Source organism: Chenopodium quinoa, unplaced genomic scaffold (assembly GCF_001683475.1).
Source record: "Chenopodium quinoa cultivar QQ74 unplaced genomic scaffold, ASM168347v1, whole genome shotgun sequence".
NCBI lineage: Eukaryota > Viridiplantae > Streptophyta > Magnoliopsida > Caryophyllales > Amaranthaceae > Chenopodium > Chenopodium quinoa.
Genome location: NW_018743252.1, coordinates 9,977,395 through 9,993,578, shown reverse-complemented (window position 1 = coordinate 9,993,578; position 16,184 = coordinate 9,977,395). Strand labels below are relative to the sequence as shown.

The 16,184-nt window shown below is 35.5% G+C and overlaps 2 protein-coding genes and 1 long non-coding RNA gene across 3 annotated transcripts; all 3 read left to right on the top strand.

The window, feature by feature from the left end:
* Positions 1–4,248, top strand: LOC110735210. The gene is made up of 4 exons (XM_021915391.1): positions 1–1,113; positions 1,206–1,282; positions 3,196–3,239; positions 3,337–4,248. Exons 1-4 carry the CDS (start codon positions 941–943, stop codon positions 3,445–3,447), a joined length of 405 nt encoding a protein of 134 aa, XP_021771083.1. The 5' UTR covers positions 1–940; the 3' UTR covers positions 3,448–4,248.
* Positions 4,249–4,499: 251 nt separating this feature from the next.
* On the top strand, positions 4,500–6,709 carry LOC110734939. The gene is made up of 4 exons (XM_021915061.1): positions 4,500–4,563; positions 4,782–5,056; positions 5,139–5,379; positions 5,499–6,709. The coding sequence occupies exons 1-4, from the start codon at positions 4,500–4,502 to the stop codon at positions 6,707–6,709; spliced, it is 1,791 nt and encodes a 596-aa protein (XP_021770753.1).
* Positions 6,710–11,212: 4,503 nt separating this feature from the next.
* LOC110734864 lies at positions 11,213–12,251 on the top strand. Its single transcript, XR_002513937.1, has 4 exons — positions 11,213–11,316; positions 11,431–11,587; positions 11,663–11,783; positions 11,864–12,251. It is a non-coding gene; the product is annotated as an uncharacterized LOC110734864 (long non-coding RNA).
* The last annotated feature ends 3,933 nt before the right edge of the window (positions 12,252–16,184 follow it).

Below are 16,184 nucleotides of genomic sequence, written 5' to 3'. Positions count from 1 at the left end.
AGGGTTGCTGGCAGAAGTGGGATGGGGAAGTGGTGTCGGCCGGAGTGGTATGGGGAAGGGTCTGCCGGCAGTTGGGGATAGGGCCGCCAGTATTGAGACTAGTGGCTGGGTTTAAGTTTTTTTTAAAAAATAATTTAAAATTTTTTAACCAATAGACTAGTGACACGTGTACGTAGTAGGTCCCATTAACGAATTCTATCCAAAAATTCGTTAAGTGGTGGTGAAATCTTTTTTTTTTTAGTTTATTTGTGGTGTTATAATAAAAGTTTTAGATTTTGTGTCGTTATAATCAAATTTTTAATTATTTTGTGGTGCTAACATGTTGCACTTCTATTGTCATCCTCACTCTGATCTGATGACTTACCATAAACCTCTAAATAAGGACACATTGTGACCAATTTTTCACCATAAAGAAAAAATCATTATCAATTTTTTAAAAAATGGTGGAATCGAGTACCAAGAAGTGCGGAAGACTATAGGAGCTAAATAGACTTATGTGGGGTCAATTGACAAACTTGATTATTCCTCACCCCTTAAAAACTTGATTATTCCCACATGCACCTTATGAACAAAGCCCATGCATGTGAATCACATGTGTGAGACCATGTGAACTTCACATGCATGGAATTTTTTCCCTTTTTTCTTTTTTCCGTTTTTCTTTTTCTGTTGCTGCTATTCTGAGGTGGCAATGTCTAACTACTATGCTGAGGTGGCATGGAGTGCAAGCCTTGTGAAGGACATGTGTGATGCTGTCTACCTTTCTTCTTTTTTTTTTCCTTTTTTTTTACGAAATTGATGCTGTCTGCTTTTCCCTTTTTGAGTTTCCTGGCGAGTCAGTTGTCTCCTTCATCATTTATTCTTTGATGTTTATGGAGGCTACACTTTCATCTTTGGATTAATCGCCCAATTTTTTTCCTTTCCATCTTTCCCTTCTCTTTATATGATGATGCTTACATATCATTGTATATCAATCTTTGGTTTTGTTTTGCTGGCAGCTAAATTTATGTGTTGCCAACAATTGCTTCTTGATGTTCTGCTTTTGAAAAAGCAACACCACATCATATCATCAATGGCTACAAAATGTCAAAACACCTTCCAAATTATCATGAAAAGGTATGTTTTAAGGGGCATGGATATGTTACTGTATGTTTGCATTTTATACACTGATATGTTACTATGTTATTGCAATGCCATTATTTGTGCAGGCTGGTGTTAAGGTTTTGTTTACCATTTTCTGGCTGGTGTTGGGGTCCTGTTTGCCATCTTCTGCTCAGAATTACTAGTATGGTTTTTATGGTTTTTTTTGGTATTTTCTTTGTTCTATTATTGCTTATATATCTCATTATGTTTTTGGTATGTGACACATGTTGGAATTTACTATTGTGTTTTGTTTAGATTGCGTTGTTAATGTAGCTTATAATCTTATTGTGGATTTATTTGGTTCATTGTGTTCTTGGTATATGATACATGTTAGGATTTATTATTTTATTTTTTTAGCTTAAGGCATTAATGTGGATGTGTGATGCCAAATTCTGTTTCACTTAAGGTTAATGCCTGTTAAAGTGTGTTCCCTTTTTTTTGGAGGGGGGTGTTTTATTGTTAGGCTCTCTGGTGTGTGATGAATATAGCTAGAATATTGACCTTGTACTTTTAGTGTATGTGTATGATATTTTATTTGCTTTATTTTGGGAGGGTTTTGCCTGTGTTAGTTTAGTATTGGATTGTTTACAATGTTTTTTTATAATTTTTTATTTAGGTTGGTTATGTTCTAGAATTAGGGAATATAGGGGAAGTTAATTGTTTCATCCGTTGGCCATGCACACAGATCATGGAGCTAGAACTTCGCAAAATTTCGATTTCTTACTGTAGCTTGTTAAAGCAGGTAATGGATCACCTGTAGTTTCCACCACCTGTCTATGAATTAGTAGACATTACTAAGAATCATGTGAAGTTGCATGTGGAAACAACATACCTTGGATTTTCACACACCTATACTTTTGATGGTGGTAAGAGTGAGAAGTTGGAGGCTTCCTCTGAAAAGGTAGCAGAGGATGCTATTCGACACTTGAGGACAGAGTTTGACCTCTGTATTCATGATTGGACGAGCACTAAGATTTGGATGTATAAGCGTTGTGAGTTGTTGTTCCAGCTGAAACATGATGCTTTGGAGTCTAAGGAACGTGTGCTGCATAAACACCCTATTAACTAGCTTAGTGCTTTCCCTGAGAAAACAGGTGCTAAGGATGTCTTTATTAACTACATGGATGTGCTGCATGTGCTAACTGTACAGACGCGTACGCGTGCGCGAGTCTCAACTATTGAGTCCTCTGAGCTTGCTCTACAGGGATATGTGGCCAGGCTAACGGTGTATTGTCCTAGAGACACTGTTAACATGGAGTGTATAATCAGTGATGTATGCATTGGTGAGGCAGCTGCTAAGCAAAATGCGGCTATGAAGGCTGTGACTTTCCTTCAGTGCAAATACAGGCTAGAAATAATTGACCCTAACTATGGTTAAGAAAAATATGCTGAGATTAAGTGTTCTTTAGCACGGGAGAGCTACATGTCTTCTTAAGAACGTGTTCTGGGTGTGTAGGGAACACTTCACTTGACACCTTTCTTCGACGATCATGACTGCAGCACACCTAGATCCCTCTGTAACAAAATCCCAAGTGCAAGCCTTCCACCTAATACTCCTCGTAAGCGTAGAGCTCGTCCTACTATCAAGAGGGCAGGTGCTGCTAATCAGCTAGCTGCAATTAACTTTGTTAAGGTTCCATCTAATTTGGAGGATGTGTTTAAGCATGCCAAAGCCACTTAGTTATAAGGCAATTCCATAGACATGGGGAGGGGGTCAAATTTTATAGTCTGTGTAGAATGCTAGCATATTTAGTACCGTCCTTTTGTAAACCTAAGAGCTATAATGCTCAGTAGAATTTGTGATGATGTGCTTGCTGTATTGTGAATCCTGTTGCCATGTATTTTTCTTTATCTTAGGCTTTATCTATGTAACTGCTACTTATGATGTTGCCTTTTTATGAGCAATGAAATCTATTAATTTACAATTATTCATCTAATTTCATCATTAGTGTAGCTACTTTCATTTATATGTTGTTAGCTTTATTATTTGTAGTGTCAAAAATGAAATTTGGCAATTTATCATATGTTTATGTGGTTACTGATTCCATATGGCAGGATTTTACTTTCTCCTTAATTCTATCGGTGCTAGCCAACTATGGGTATTGTCTTTCATCCTTCTAACCTATTATATTGTTCTTGATTGTGTGTGCTAGCATTTTTACCTTATATATCATAGGCTATCTTTCCATGCTACAGACTTTCTTGATTACCCTTGGTCTTCTAATACTAAAACTCGAACAAGCAAACGCGTACGGGCAATCACTAGGGAACCCGAAAAAAAAAAACCGAGGAAGCCTAAACTTATAGGGCCAGGTTGTGTATTATTCAGTTTCATATTTTTGATTTCCTTGTTATATATGTTGGCCAAATTATAAACTAAGACTTGCTTATAATATGTTGTTGGAGAAGCTTGGGATGTTGGTCAGCAAATGCCAACAGCTCCTTTAGAATTGGCAGCTCCTTATTTCTGTGACAAATGCTTCGCAAAAAAATTTACTTATAAATCTCCTAATTTTTGTTATAGTGGTGGAGAGTGTGTAATTGTTTATAATCATCTTCCTCCTGGGATTATTAGACTATTCACTTCAAAAGATGAAATTGTTGAACACTTTCAAACATATGCACGTTTGTATAACAACCTGTTCGCTTTCAGCTCCCTGGGGTGCATTGGAATCATAATAAAAAAAAAGACATATATGCTTTCAAATTACATGAGCAACTATACCATTTTGTCCCTAACTTGTTACCTGATGGCAAACAGCCACAGTTCCTTCAGCTTTACTTCTATGATTCTCAGCATTAGGCTAAGAATCGACTTGATGACCTGTTTCCAGAGCTCCAAGCGGATGTTATTGCAATTCTGATGGAAATTATGTCACATAATCCATACGCTAAATTTTTAAAATCTCTGAGGAATATTCCAGTCTCAGCTGAAACTATGATTACTTTAAACAAAGACCCTACTTTGGATCAGCGGGTGTACAACGCTCCTACTTCTGATAAGGTGGCTGCTATATGGGTTGATTCCAGTGTATCCCATCAACAAAATAGCCCTCACATCACATTGTATGGGAATTCTGATCAGGGCTATCGTATAATGCATTACTATGGCTGCTATGACCCTCTGTAGTACCCTTTATTATTCCCTCATGGGGATTGTGGTTGGCACCATGGCCTTCTAAAGATGTCTTCCTGTGGGCAGACTCATAATCAAAGCTTTTTAGGCAATGTCGTTGCAGATGGGGATGATGATGTTGATGCGTCTTCCTTGCTGCAAGAAGATGATCCATGAAAGATCTTACTATTCTATTACATAGTTAACATACATGCATTACTAATACATTCTCTACACAATTTGAATGGTTGTTATAGTTAATGTTTATATGCATGTTGCTGTCTCAGCTGTTGCTAATGGAAAACGGGGTAGGTTTATTCTCCTAGGGAGTATTATGCCTATCGTTTTCAAATATGGATTGGCAATTACCTGTTAAGAGCTGGACGGCTGTTTTTGCAGTTCATTGTGGATATGTATGTGAAGATTGAAAATACGCTCTTGGATTTTTTTTCGGAAAAACCAGAAAAAAAAATTAGAGTTGAATTGTATCAAGGTATTGTTGATACATTTGATGGTGGGGAAACAGATGCTTCTAATGTTGGTCAATCAGTTATATTGCCCCCCACGTTCCTTGGATGCCCTCGAGATTTGAGCAGGAGGTACCTCAATGCAATTACTCTTATTCAAAGGTTTGGCAAGCCTGACCTCTTTGTCACTATGACTAGCAATCCCAACTGGCCAGAAATAAAAGCAGAACTTGATCCTGGCGAAAAAGCTCAAGACCGGCCTGATTTAATTGCGTGTGTTTTCAGGGCAAAACTTATTGCGTTGAAAAGAAAATTATGGATGAAAATGTCTTTGGTGAAGTGGCAGCTTTCATTTATGTTGTGGAGTTTCGCATGTTCATATGCTGATCATTCTGAAACCAAGATACAAAATTTAGGAACCAGCCTTGAACGACAAGTTCACTTGTGCTGAGATTCCTAGCAGTGACAACCCTTATTTGCGTAAGATTGTTCTTCGCCATATGATGCGTGGCCCTTGTGGCAAGGAAGATCCTAGCTGTTCTTGCATGAACAAGAAGGGGTGGGAAGGAAAATGTAAATATGGCTACCCAAAGGCATTCAATGATACAACCACATACAATTATAGTGGCTACCCTACTTACCGTAGGCGTGACACAGGTGAGTCTATTCGGATCAGGGGAAGAAAGCTAGACAACCAATGGATGATCCCCTACAATCCGTATTTATCATCCCCACAATTCAGGTTGTAAAGTATTTGTATAAATATGTTTATATAGGGCATGACAGATGTTCATTTAATATAACAAAAATCGGTGTAAGGCTACCTGTTAATGAAATTGAACAATTTCATTCAGGCCGTTGGGTGTCTCCTTGTGAAGATGCTTGGCGGATCTTTTCATTTGATCTTTATGAAATGATCCCGCTTGTACTATTGCTACAGGTGCACTTGCCAAACCAACACTCCGTTAGGTTTAATGCTTCTGACCAGCTAGAGGATGTAATTGTTGACAGTAGAAAGGCCAGAACGTCGTTAATAGAATTTTTCAAAATGAATGCTGCATTTCCAAACAAACCTAAATTATTGTATTCTGAATTTTCTGAACATTTTGTGTGGAAGCCTTCTTCTAAGACATGGAAAGAACGTTCTCTTGGTGGTGTCGTCAGCAGATTAGCCTTCGTTTCCCCATCTAAAGGGGAGAGGTATTTTCTCCGTCTTCTCTTAACACATGTACGGGGTCCTACATCATTTGAAAACATGCGTACTGTTAATGGGCTTCTCTGCGCTACATTCCAAGAAGCTGCTATAAAGTTGGGTCTGCTTAGTGAAGATGATGCAGTGGAAAAGTGTGTGGTTGAAGATGCTACTACACAGATGCCACAAGCACTACGAAGATTTTTTGCAACACTACTTATTTTTGGTAACCCACGTGACCCTTTAGCATTGTGGCATAAATATTACGATGCTTTTTCTAAAGACTACAACCATTCATTTAGAGGTGAAGAACTAAAGGTGAAAGCAATAACAATTCGTGATGTGGAGCGATATTTGGAAGAGATGGGAAAGACATTACAAGAATTTGGGTTGGAGTCTTTAGTCAGCTCTTTAGATAAAGGGCTTACCCGGACTAAAGATATTGCAAATGCATTAGACGCACCCATTCCTGGCGAGTATATTGAAGCAATTTCTACATTAAATAGCATGCAACATGAAGCTTTCAATGCAATTATGAGCAAGATCAACAGTGGAGAACCAGGAGCCTTCTTTATTGATGGCCCTGGGGGCATAGGTAAAACTTACCTTTACTATGCTTTTTATGCTTCTGTTAGGCAGATGGGCAAGATTGTGCTTCCTACAGTAACATTAGAAATTGTTGCATCAAATATGATCACAGGTCGAACAACTCATTCACGGTTTAAGCTACCTCTAGATCACTCTGTGTCAATAGCTTGCAATGTTTCTAAGAAAGTGGACTTGCAGCCTTATTAAGAGCGAGCACTCTGATCATTTGGGATGAGGCTTCAATGGCTCTAAGAGAAAACATTGAATCCCTTGACCTGTTGCTTAGAGATCTATGTGAGAAAGACCAACCATTTGGTGGTAAAGTCGTCGTCTTTGGAGGAGATTTACGACAAGTTTTGCCTGTTGTACCTAAAAAATCCCAAAAGGAAGATGTAGCAGCAAGTGTAGTTTCCTCTCATCTGTGGAGCAGCTTTACGCATATTAGACTAAATGAGAACATGCGTGCACGTATAGACCCACTGTTCTCTGAGTTCTTGCTTGCTCTTGGGAATGGCCAACTACAAGAAACAAAAAAAAGTACCATCCAACTTCCTCATAAGCTCCTCATCCCATTTGAAGAAGAAGGTGTTTCCTTGTCACAGCTTATTAAAGAGGTTTTCCCGGAACTGTCAGCAGGTCACTTTAGCCCAGAAATCTTCACTGATCGTGCTATATTAACACCTCTTAATGATGACATCGATGAAATAAATAGTCTCCTTATAGACAATCATCCTGGTGAAGCACTAGTATATAATAGCTTTGATTCTTTACTTGATGATAATTGCAACATCTACACAACTGAATTTTTAAATACCTTATGCCTTGGAGAAATGAGCCCACACTTTTTGGTGCTGAAACAGAATTGCCATGTGATTTTGCTTCGGAACATAGCCCCAGCTTCATGCCTATGCAATTGAACTCGACTAATCTGCAAAGCATTCTACCCAAATGTTATCCTATGTATGATTACAACAGGCCGTCATTTAGGTGAGATGGTCTTTCTTCCACGTGCTAACCTAAGGCCTTTCTCTTTCAGCCATTTTCCATTCAAGTTTGAACGGATACAATTCCCAATTAAGCTGAGCTTTTCTATGACCATAAACAAAGCTCAAGGCTAAACTCTAAATCAAGTTGGGATTTATTTACGCCTTCCTTGCTTTTCACACAGCCAGCTTTATGTTGGGCTATCTAGAGCGCGGAAATCAAGTAAAGTAAGAGTGTTAAACAAGCTTGCTAAGGAAAACCAAGACACAGATGGTGTAAGGAATGTTGTATTTTTTTATATACTATATAAAGCTGGAATCATATCTGAAAGATCTCCATAGGTCAGTTTTCCAGGAAGATTTTTTACCATCCATGATTAAAATGCACTTATACTTAGCAGCTACATAAAGCATAACACTTGTCTACGCAAATGCAGGCTTTAACATTTGGGTTATAAGTTGATGCTGCATCATTACAGCAATATAGTGCCAACAATAGTTCAGCAAGGTGAGATTTAAAAACTCTCTTAATTAACAGCTTCTATGTACATTTACTTAAAAGTAACTTAATGTCACTTTGCTTCTAATGCAGGTTTTTCTTCTATTGGGCAACCTGGATATATTTCCTCTCTCAACCTCGTGCAAATTCTGCAGTGCCATTACCATATGTACTTAATATCAAATATTTAAAGGAAGATTGCAAGAAGATATATTGGCAGAATCAAAGATCAGTTTTATTTGCCTATTCAGAGCTACTTATAAAGTCCATTTTGATTGCCTATAAAGGATTGTGTTTTTAGTTTTAAGGTTGGGATTATTGATTGCTCTGTGTTGCATATTATATTAGAAACTTGAACATGAGAAGTTAGTTAATCAATAAACTCAGATAACATTAACAAACAGGCCTCCAATAAGCAAAGCTCTTCTGTTTCCAAAATGAATAGAGATATTGTTAATGAGGACATTATAAGCAGTGTATACAACATGCAGTCCATCCTAAGCAAAAAAATTTTATAGCCCATTAAAACAGCCTATATTATATTGCAAAGATGGAATTTATTACATATACAAGAAGATATACAATTTGCTTCATTAAACAAAACAAAGGTTGTAACAAAAAGAAGAAATTCCAGCTCCCAATGTTCAATAACAAAACAGCTTTCATTGGTTCTTAAATCACAAAAAAAAAAAAAAAAAAGTTATGCTTACAGATTCTGCCAAAAAAAACACAACTTATCACAATCTTATTTATAAATTATAAAACTGTAATAGGAAGTAAGCAGATGATAGCAAACAATAATTGCTTATCTTAATGCACATAAGTTTAGTTGCTAGCAATTAATGCTTAGATCACTAGAATAGATATGTTTATACCTGTTACAAGAAAAAGCACAGTCAAATCGTCCCAATTATCTTGTTTAACCTATAATTATCACTTCCCTAAGCCTACAAAAAATAGGGTCGGTGTTTTACCTGCTGGTTAATAGCCATTGCTTGGCTATATATTTGGGTATACAAAGAACTCTCTCACTACTCTTATCTGCATTCTCTGGGAAATAGAAGAATTACTAAGGAGCTCCATTGAAGGTACTTCTTTACATTTTCGTTTACAATTTAATGCTTACATGAATTCTTTTATTATGCTAGCATGAGTTTAGTATAACATAGTAATAACTTACATGTTTCTAGCATTGCATTTATGAATCATATGTTTAATTATATACCACATTTATACATGTTATGCATACATTCATAAATAAAGCAATATAAGTCTATAACTACATAGAATAGATAAGCACATAAAAAATAGGAAGTAGAAAAAAAATTTGAAGACAGTTTAGACATACTTAACCCTTTTTATATATATATATAATTTGAAGACAGTCATACTTAACTAATTAGCATGGTTTTGTGTTGCAATATTTCTATCTAAATTAAAGTACTTATGTAGACCATAGTACACAACCTGCAAATGTATTTAATCCTACTTAATATGTAATCTTTTGAACTTATGCCCTGCTACTCATATTAAAAGTATTAATCCTGTTTAATATGTGTTTTTAGAGTATTCTTAGAGTTAATTAGCTAAGACTTAATATCATCTATTATTGTTAGTTAAATATAAACAAAAAGTACTTGCTTAAAATGTTAATTTATGTAATCTCCATATCTTATGCTATAGTTCCCTGCATAAGGATTAGAAGTAACACTGACTGTGAACTTTGAAAAATTTTGGTTATTCTTGTTTAACTACAAGCCTAAGAAAATAATATATGCAATACAATGTTTAGACGAAGCCTGAATATACCTCCATTGGCAATCTGACTCCACAAACTAAGGCATACAAAGTTCGAGCAAGGGTAATTGAAAAGTCAAAACCAAAGTTATCTCCTAACAAAACTCTGTACCAATGGCTGAAACTAGAGGACAATGATGTTTGTTGGCTAATACTGCTATTTTCTTTTGGTTAGAATTCAGTACAGGTTATTTATTAGGAAAATTAAACTGGATTTATTTATTTATGTTATTCTTATTGCTTAAGGGAAATCGCATTCGTGGAACTCTATTTGAGAATGAAGTTAGAGCTTCAAGGGAATTCTTGAGCTAGGCAGGGAGTATGAAATTTCAAATGCTCTACTAAGAGATGTTAATGAGAAATGGAAAACAAGGAAGTTGACTGCCAAATGACCTTTGGAGGGAACACAACTATCCATCCCCTTCAAGCTGAAGCAGGACCGTGCTTCCTAAGTACATTCCAATTACTTCTATTCCGCGCAAGCTCTAAGGGTAAATGCTTTGGTATTTACTTAACTACTTCTGCTTAATACAATTACTTTTAAGCTAGAGTGCCAACAAAAAGCTTACTTTATTTTTCTTCCTGCAGATGTCATTAGAGTAATCCTATACATGGAGCAGGTCAGGCAGGTCAAAACTGCATCAGGGGCTATAATAGATGTTTGTGAGGTTGTGATCGATGATGACATGTATATTCTTACACATAGTTATCTAATAATTAATGAAAGCTAGAATCATGATAGACAATCAAGCTTACACTACATTATTGAACAACCTATTCTTTTGAGCATGTTTTTTTTTTTGCTCCTTTGGATCCAAAACCTATATTCTTTTGTTAACTTTTCTAAAATTTTCAATTCAATTTTTACACATAGGTATATCTGCTTATATAATTTTTACATGCAAATATTATTAAAGTGTGGATTTGGAAATCAAAATAAATTTACAAGAATCTCATGCAAATGTGGTTTTCACTGTGACTGTTAAACCGTTAGATTTAATTTATACTCAAATTTTGTTGCCTCATAAGCCCCTAATTTGATTAACATGCAGTATATATCAACCTCAAATACTCTCTCTTTGGGGAGGGCTTGCTACTAAAGGCTGCGAAAAATTAGCTGATTGGGCATCAAGTCCACTCATTGTTGGTTTTATCTACATGCGCCCAACATGTCACAAAGGTAAGAGGTTCTACTGCACTTATATTTTTTTAGGTGGCACTAATACGCTCCTACGCTAACACGTTAGAAAATTTCTGAAACCACAGGCTTCTCACTAGCATCCTCTATGTCTACATCAGTGATACTTTGGCCTTCAAGAGAGACAGCTGAACATCTCAAGAAATGGTAAGCCACTATATATATAGCTCATATTTACAACATTCATTTGGCTATAATACTTACTTGGTATTTGTTTTCAATAGGAGTAGAGACAAAAAAAACTTACATAAATGACTTGATGGCTAAGGTTCTGCTAATCCGTGAACCATCTGTTGAGAGGATAATAACTACTATTGGTGAACTTGAGCTGAAAAAGGTTTAGATTCACAAACATTACACTTGTGCCTTGTATTTTCTATTCTAATATATAGCATGTGCATTATTAAATTTGTTATTTTAATACTGCAACTTACTGATGCAATGCAAGAAGAGCGCCTATGGCTTGAAGCAAAAATCGCTGAACCTGATGTGAAGAAAATTATTACCTACATAGGTTGCGACAACTGTGGCCGCCGCTGTGAAGAACTGGTTGGTGAGACCTTCAAATGTTCCAGCTGGCCAAACAAATTCTACACAGCTACTGCTAGGTAACTATGTTCTTGTTATGGCAGTAACAAGCACATGCCTTAATTAAAAAGCTAACTATCATATTGTTTTAGCAGGGTAAACTACACCTTCCCCATAACTGATGGAACAGGGGAATTGAAGCTCACAGCTTTTGGAGCAGAGTGTGAGAAGCTCTTTAGCATGGAACTTGCTGACATACACAGCAAAGTAACTACTGTAAGTAACTCACACACCTAAGACTTACAAGCCTAATACAAAACAAGCTATTAACATACTATAATTTGCTACCTTCCTAGGAATATTGGGATGCCTTTGATGAAGCAGTAGCTAGACTATCAACTAAGGAGGCTTACTTTTGTGTTGAACCAACAAATATTTTGAGCAGGGTGGGGGCTCTGAGGTGGGCTCTCAAATCTGTCTCAATGGAGTAACTAGATGGAAGTTTGCTTAGAAAATGGTGTGATTGTTATCTCATATTCCTCTACTGATCCTTTTGATTTGCACTGCTTGTAACTATTCTACTGCTTAGCTAATAAGTGGTTCTTCTAAAACTATCTTAGCCTAGAATGGATGGTAGATTCATCACATCTGTGAACTTATGCAACTATGGTGTATTCTTGCAAGTCGTTTAGTTGTTATATTTAGGACAAATTTACAAATCTCGGTCATCCATTACCACATTAATCTAAGCTTCTTAACTACCTAATGATTCTATACATTTTCCTCTCACATGCTAGTTTATTTCAAAGATATCTTTTTTTATTACTATTTGTGTTTTCCTATAAAATTAAGCATGCTAGATTAATATAGCTGATAATATAGATTATTGCTTTCTGTTTATCATACTAATCATATAGTTGTGATTTAGTTAATATTTGCTAGAAATATTCTGAACATATGCTTGGAATCTTCTAAACTATTTGCTGGAAATCATCTAAACTATGTGCATTTTAATTTCAAGTTTTTCCAAGGAACTTGATTTAGTGCTATTTTGTAAGGAAAGAAAGATCAGTCGTATTAGGGTCTTTAATTGTGTTTGCAATGATTGATCGAATTTGTGATTTTTTGACTCATTCATTTTGATAGCTATTATGAGTATATTTAGCAGATTTACATAGTAAGTTTACAGCACTTTAGTGCATTAATATTTATATAATGGTACACAATTCACAATTCATAAACTATTTGCTTAAAATTTAGGCAAAAACAGAAGAAAGCAACAGAAACTTAACAACAAATACCACAACTTATAGCTAAAATAGATAGAAATATATATATTTCATTGCCATTGAATTAAAGTACTTACATAATTACCCTGCTTCTTATACTTGAATACTATATATAATCCATACTAATTATCATACAACTTAATAAACCATCAAAAGAAGCAACTACTACTAAGCAAAGATTACAACTTAAACCATCAAAAACAGCAACTACATAACCTAGACTTTCAAACAGATTGAGCAACTTCATTGAAAATGAGCGACATTTAAGGCATACATATCAGAGTCTTCTGCTGAATCGGACGACTAATAACCTTCAGGCACATCAGGACCATCAAAATCTTCCGAACTGTCACCTGAATCTTCAGCATTCTCTTCATCATCAGGCAAATGATTCTCTTCATTCCCTTCCTCTTCATCTTCATCTTCCTCTTCCTCTTCCTCTTCTGAATCTCCCTCCTCCTCTTTGGCTTCTGATTTATCCTCCTCCTCTACCACATCTGCTACATCTTCCTCCTCCACCGCTGCCTTAACCTGTACATCTTCCACGGCCTGGTCAACCTCCATTCCAACAACCTCCTCGCCATGTACTACCTCTCCCACCATAGCAGCGGCAACAACTGCTTCTTCTTCAATTATACTCCTTGTATTTGCTATTCGTGCTTCCACTTGTTGCATCGTAACTCGCATCCTAAATAATACCCTCTCCAGTTCATCCCTACGTTCCTGTAAATTCCTAAGCCTCTCACTCAAAGAAGCTAACTCCTAGCTACGAGAATTGCCAGCAATAGGTTGATAGTTTGATGCTTGTGAAGAAGATGAAGAGGCGCCATTATTGTTTGCCATTATTTTGAACAAGAGAAATTCAGAAGAAAAGATAAAAGGAAGAAGAAGCAAAAGAATCTTTCAAAAATTAAAAGACAAGAGATAGAAATATTGTCTCTTATGGACTAGGCATTAATTATAAGAAGATGCAAAGGCCTATTCTAGCTCTATTTGAGAAAGATACACTTTGCAAGGTTCATTTTATCAGAAAGAGTACTTATAACAATAATATACTATAAAAGGTCCTTTTCCAAAAACAACCTTTTTATAGTTCAGACAAATTTTTATTCCATTGTATTTTCAATGTACATGCCATTTATAGAATGATCATAAAATGTTTCTCTTTTTTTTTTCTTTCTTTTTTTTTTTTTTTGGAAAAAGTTTAAAAATTTAACTTTAGTCTTTTTTTTTAATATATATCAATAAAATATTATCACACCACACTACCACACACCACCACACCAAAATATTTTAAATAAAAAAATTAAAGATAAATTTTTTTTAAATAATTAAAGATTTGCTTTGCTTGTAACTACTTCAGTCAAGCCATGAAATTAAGAAATTGGATTTTATTGATAAATGCAACTCACATTACAATTGAAACACGAATCCAAACCAAGATATCACAATTTCGCCCAAACGACGTTTCCCAACAAAATAAGTGAAGCAATTATGAGCATAAACATCACAAGTTCACTCAATGCAAATTCACATACAATATTATCATGTTGAAATTCACTTAATTGCTCTATTTGTATTCTATACCCCAATTCCCTAATAATTAATTTATTAACTTTGTATTATTTTTAAATAAAACAAAAGTAGAAGCTGCAACCATCCAGAGTAAAGAAAGCAGCAGATACCTCTCTTCTAAACTGATTAAACGAGCCCCATCAAGACTATAGGGTGACTCAGATGTTGCTGCTATAAGTACCATCAATTCACTACTAAACACTCATATACCAATCTCAATTCTCATAACAACTTACAAATACAAAAATGGCAGCCAAGGGTAAGGGAAAGCTTCTTTGTTGAACCGAAATCACGCTCATCAGAAAAACTAACATTGAAATTAATGGAAGAAAGAATTGATGCACTTGCAAGAAAAGTAGAAGAGCTAGAGCACAAATTACAGAACCTTCAAGCAACCACCTCAAGGGATATTTCTAAGCTAGAATGAAAGCAAATGCCACCAAAGAAGCGTCGCTTTATCCTCAGTTCAGAATCAGACAAGGAACAAACATTAAGCTATTCCGACAACAATGACTTCCAACGGCTCAGTTTTGACTCCAAGGGAACCAACCATAGCAGTGACCCAGACTACAATGCTGATGATGATAGTGCATCTTCCAACCAGGACACCTCCAACGCATCATCTGAACAAGAACAAGACTACTCAGATAGCAGCAATGGTTCAAACAGTAGTGACTCTTACTACTAGAAGATGATGCAGCCAAGACAACCTCCTAAGCTATAACAACTTAAAAAAATTATTAAATGAAGTCAAGCAAAACTATAGCTACTTTTAATGTACTATATAGCAGTAGGTTGTATTGTGTCAATATATGGCACTAGAACTAATTTTAGTGTATTGTCTATCATTAAGTAATATTGTGTGAATGTATGGCAACTTTAGGAAGTACATGTATGGTGTTACTCTTATTATATAATTAATATTAATTTTATATAATTTACTCTGTTAAGTTCTGATCTTACTTAACTACTTAAGAGTGACCAGCAAGTCTTGATTGGTTGTTAATTATAAAATATACAAGTAATACAATTGTATCACGACAAGTATAATGTGTTGTTTGCTACTACGATTAGCGTAATTTTTATCCATGGAGTCCAAAAGTGCCTTAGGTTCTTAGTACTACTGCTTTTTTACGCCAAGCAAGAAAATGCTAATTCTGTAATCTTCCCTAACATATCCATATCAAACCAATATCTTTGTTTAGGGGCCGAGTTGTTGTCAATTCTCACTATGATTAAGGCTTCTAAGCTGCTTGTTCAATTTCTTTTGTTTTCTATTGTACAAAGAGATTAGTAATCTGGGCCTATAGTCCAACTAAAAAGTAATTCAAGTGGCTACCCTTAAGGCCCAAAACTTAGTATGCTACACTAACTCTATTTGTTAACAATGAATTTTAATTTAGCTAATGAAATAGCCAAAGGAATTAGATAAATTTCCTTTAAATTAAGCTTCATGTTATTTGCTATTATTAGGATTAATTTATATATTACTATTACCGGGATTAATCAATGGATCATGGAAAGTTTTGTTTCAATAAGTTTTGTTAGAGATGTGATTTATGATAGTTTAACAAAAATGGTAACTCTAACTATTGTTTATCACTCATAACTCTTGTTCAAAATTAATCTATCCCAACATAAGTATGTAAACCTTTAGTGTCAAATGGTATTAATTAATAATATGGGCTTAAAATTCAACTAAAAAGTAATTCAAGTTGCTACAATGCTACCCTTAAGGCCGGCAACTTAGTAGAATAGTCCATCAACAAATAGCACACACATTCTATAAGTAGTAGTCTACTTAAGAAATTAA

Bases quoted from the DNA above. Each gene is read 5' to 3' on its own strand.
- LOC110735210 (XM_021915391.1), top strand. From the start codon at position 941: ATGATGATGCTTACATATCATTGTATATCAATCTTTGGTTTTGTTTTG. The intron at 1,114-1,205 runs GTATGTTTTAAG...TTATTTGTGCAG, and splicing joins TTCCAAATTATCATGAAAAG to GCTGGTGTTAAGGTTTTGTT. The intron at 1,283-3,195 runs GTATGGTTTTTA...TCCATATGGCAG, and splicing joins TCTTCTGCTCAGAATTACTA to GATTTTACTTTCTCCTTAAT.
- LOC110734939 (XM_021915061.1), top strand. From the start codon at position 4,500: ATGGTTGTTATAGTTAATGTTTATATGCATGTTGCTGTCTCAGCTGTT. The intron at 4,564-4,781 runs GTAGGTTTATTC...GTGGGGAAACAG, and splicing joins TGTTGCTAATGGAAAACGGG to ATGCTTCTAATGTTGGTCAA. The intron at 5,057-5,138 runs GTGAAGTGGCAG...TACAAAATTTAG, and splicing joins TATGGATGAAAATGTCTTTG to GAACCAGCCTTGAACGACAA.